Source organism: Nansenia antarctica (genome assembly GCF_963989245.1).
Source record: "Nansenia antarctica genome assembly, chromosome: 1".
NCBI lineage: Eukaryota > Metazoa > Chordata > Actinopteri > Argentiniformes > Microstomatidae > Nansenia > Nansenia antarctica.
In genome coordinates, this window is record NC_137674.1 from 45,905,750 (window position 1) to 45,908,249 (window position 2,500).

At 47.2% G+C, this 2,500-nt stretch overlaps 1 protein-coding gene across 1 annotated transcript in view; it reads left to right on the top strand.

Moving 5' to 3' along the window:
- The window catches only part of alk (ALK receptor tyrosine kinase), a gene marked incomplete at both ends in the record, with an annotated part of 21,423 nt that overhangs the window by 1,398 nt on the left and 17,525 nt on the right, over positions 1-2,500 (top strand). The window contains 2 exons of the mRNA XM_080523274.1: positions 135-270; positions 2,315-2,485. Of these exons, the coding sequence (XP_080379400.1) occupies positions 135-270; positions 2,315-2,485 (307 nt within the window). The remainder of the gene's footprint in view (positions 1-134; positions 271-2,314; positions 2,486-2,500) is intronic.

Genomic DNA, 2,500 nt, shown 5'->3' on the forward strand with positions numbered 1-2,500 from the left:
AGACCAGGTGTGTGTGTGTGTGTGTGTGTGTGTGTGTGTGTGTGTTTAGATGAAAGCAGATGATTCACTGTCCAAACACAGAGCTGACAACGTGGTAGTAACATGAGTGTAAAGGCAGGTGTCCGTTGTTGTAGGTGGAGAGGGGTGTCTACACCCCCTTGATCGTTGCAGCTGGAGGCGGCGGGCGTGGCTACAGTAGCCAATCAGTGAGCCAGGTTGAGTTGATGGACGTTGGCATACCAGGGCGCAATGGGAAGTCTGGCGCAGCAGGTACGACCCTCACACTGCACGCTGCCTTTTATCTGCACGCTTGACAGGTGTGTGTATGGGTCTGACTGTGTCCAGTATGGCTCTCTCTCTCTCTCTCTGTGTGTGTGTGTGCGTGCGTGCGTGCGTGCGTGCGTGCGTGCGTGCGTGCGTGCGTGCGTACGTGCGTGTGTGCGTGCGTGTGTTGCCCACTCCCACTGTGAAGCTGGAGAATAAAGCTGTAGTGAACAAAGGGCATCTCCCCTGCTGAGTGCCATTAACAACTCAATAGAATTCTTTATTTCCCACCCTCATACTGCTGCCCACACGTTTCAGCGTTGCGTTTCGCTTGAACTGCAGTCGTGGGGCTTCGCTCGTACCTTTACAGACAGTGTGTGTGCGTTGGTGTGGAATGTGGATAGATAACGTTCGCTATTCAGCATGGCCACATCGACTGTATTGTGAATGAGTATTTGTATTTGTCCTATTTGATAAGTAAGCAAGTAACTAAGAACCAGTAGTTCTCGAGCCTAACGGCGCTTAGCTGGCAGGAGCCTATCTTCTGTTTCTGTAGCGTGAGGCGGCTTGATGTACAAGTACACCCCCTGGACGCTGGTTTGTCGCAGGGTCTTACCCCCGATCCAACCCTTAATGTTGAATGCCAAGCGGGGAGGCATCGGGTACCATTTTTATAGTCTTTGGTATGACTCGGCCGGGGATCGAACTCACTACCTGCCAGTCTCAGGGCGGACACTCTAACCGCAAGGCCGCTGAGCTGGTATGCACTTGGTGACTGTGTGGAATCCCATCCTCGGTGTGAATATGCATATTTGATTATACAGTTCAACACGTATACATTCCCATGCAGACACGTGTCTGCACATATATAAATAAATTAATCTACATGACTACTTGTACTTGTAAATTCACTCAGGTCCTTCAAGCGCTCTCCTACTATCTAATAATCTAATAGCTCAGATAATTAATTTCATCTATTTAGTCACCCTAACCGCTAAAACACGACATGACATGACAACACCCTCACCCTCTATTCATCCCCCCAATTTGTTTCTCCCCATCCCGCGGAGGAAGACGACGCCTCTCAGATGTGGTTATATTTTACATATCGCTGCATCCATTATTCACCCACTTTAAGCCGGCTGTGCCTAGCGGAACATGATATATTGATCAGTCCTGTTCAGTAGGCCTTAGGCTTTCTTCCAGAGAACCTGGTTTGTGGAGAATGAAAAATGCAGTCTGTTGCTCTGGAGGTGGATTTACTTGTTTGTGTATTTGTATAGAGCCGGGGGTATATGTACAATTAATTGAGCGCTTGCAACGCGGCAGCCTCCATTCCTAAACCACTGGACTGGGTTTATCTACTCGGCTCTGTAGTTCATTTCTAGGGATAGTTTCTGCCCCCCACGTTTGGTATTTATATCCATGGGTTGGGAGTCTTTGAGAAGGGTTTCTCATTCGGTTTTATTTGTATATAAACTTTATATTTAGTTAGAACTCCCATTTTACTTCTCATCGTTACTTTTACAGCTACTCTGTGTTGATCAGACACAGTCTCAGAGCTTGCTACTTTATGGATGTCATGGAGAACAGGCTCATTGTAATGCATGGAATGGACTGAGGTATGGTATCAAACACAAATGTTTCTAACTCTATCAGCCTAATGAATGTGTGTATTTATTTTAATTTTTTCTTGTGTCTCCCCGGATAAATAATGGTTAAATACAAATACAGCTCTTGTCTGTATTTGACAGCTGTGGGAAGCCGTTACTGCTAACTCTGCTGCTAAGTATCTGTTGAATAAAGAGGCCAGGGTTAGATATTGTATTATTATTGTATTATATTGTGTTATTTCTGGTGTTAATTACGGACAACGGACCACGCATCCGTTTGTTTTGATGAGTTTGTCAGTGTGTCGGAATGTTGTTGCGTTAATGTTGTGGTCTCGGGTGTATCATTGGCGAGTGACTGTCAAGGAATAGTGTCTGCAAATGCACTTGATTGATTATACTGTGGTTTATAATTGTCTTTATGTCTTTTGGGGTTTCAGGTGGAGGCGGAGGCTGGAATGATAGCGACCCTGGGATTCAGGGCGGGAGACCCCTCATGCTGGGGGCCCATGGGGGACAACCCTGTCAGAAGTTTAGCTGGCAGACCCACGGGGGCTTCGGGGGAGGGGGAGGCGCCTGTACATCTGGAGGCGGAGGAGGTGGATATAGAGGTGGGTCCAAACGTC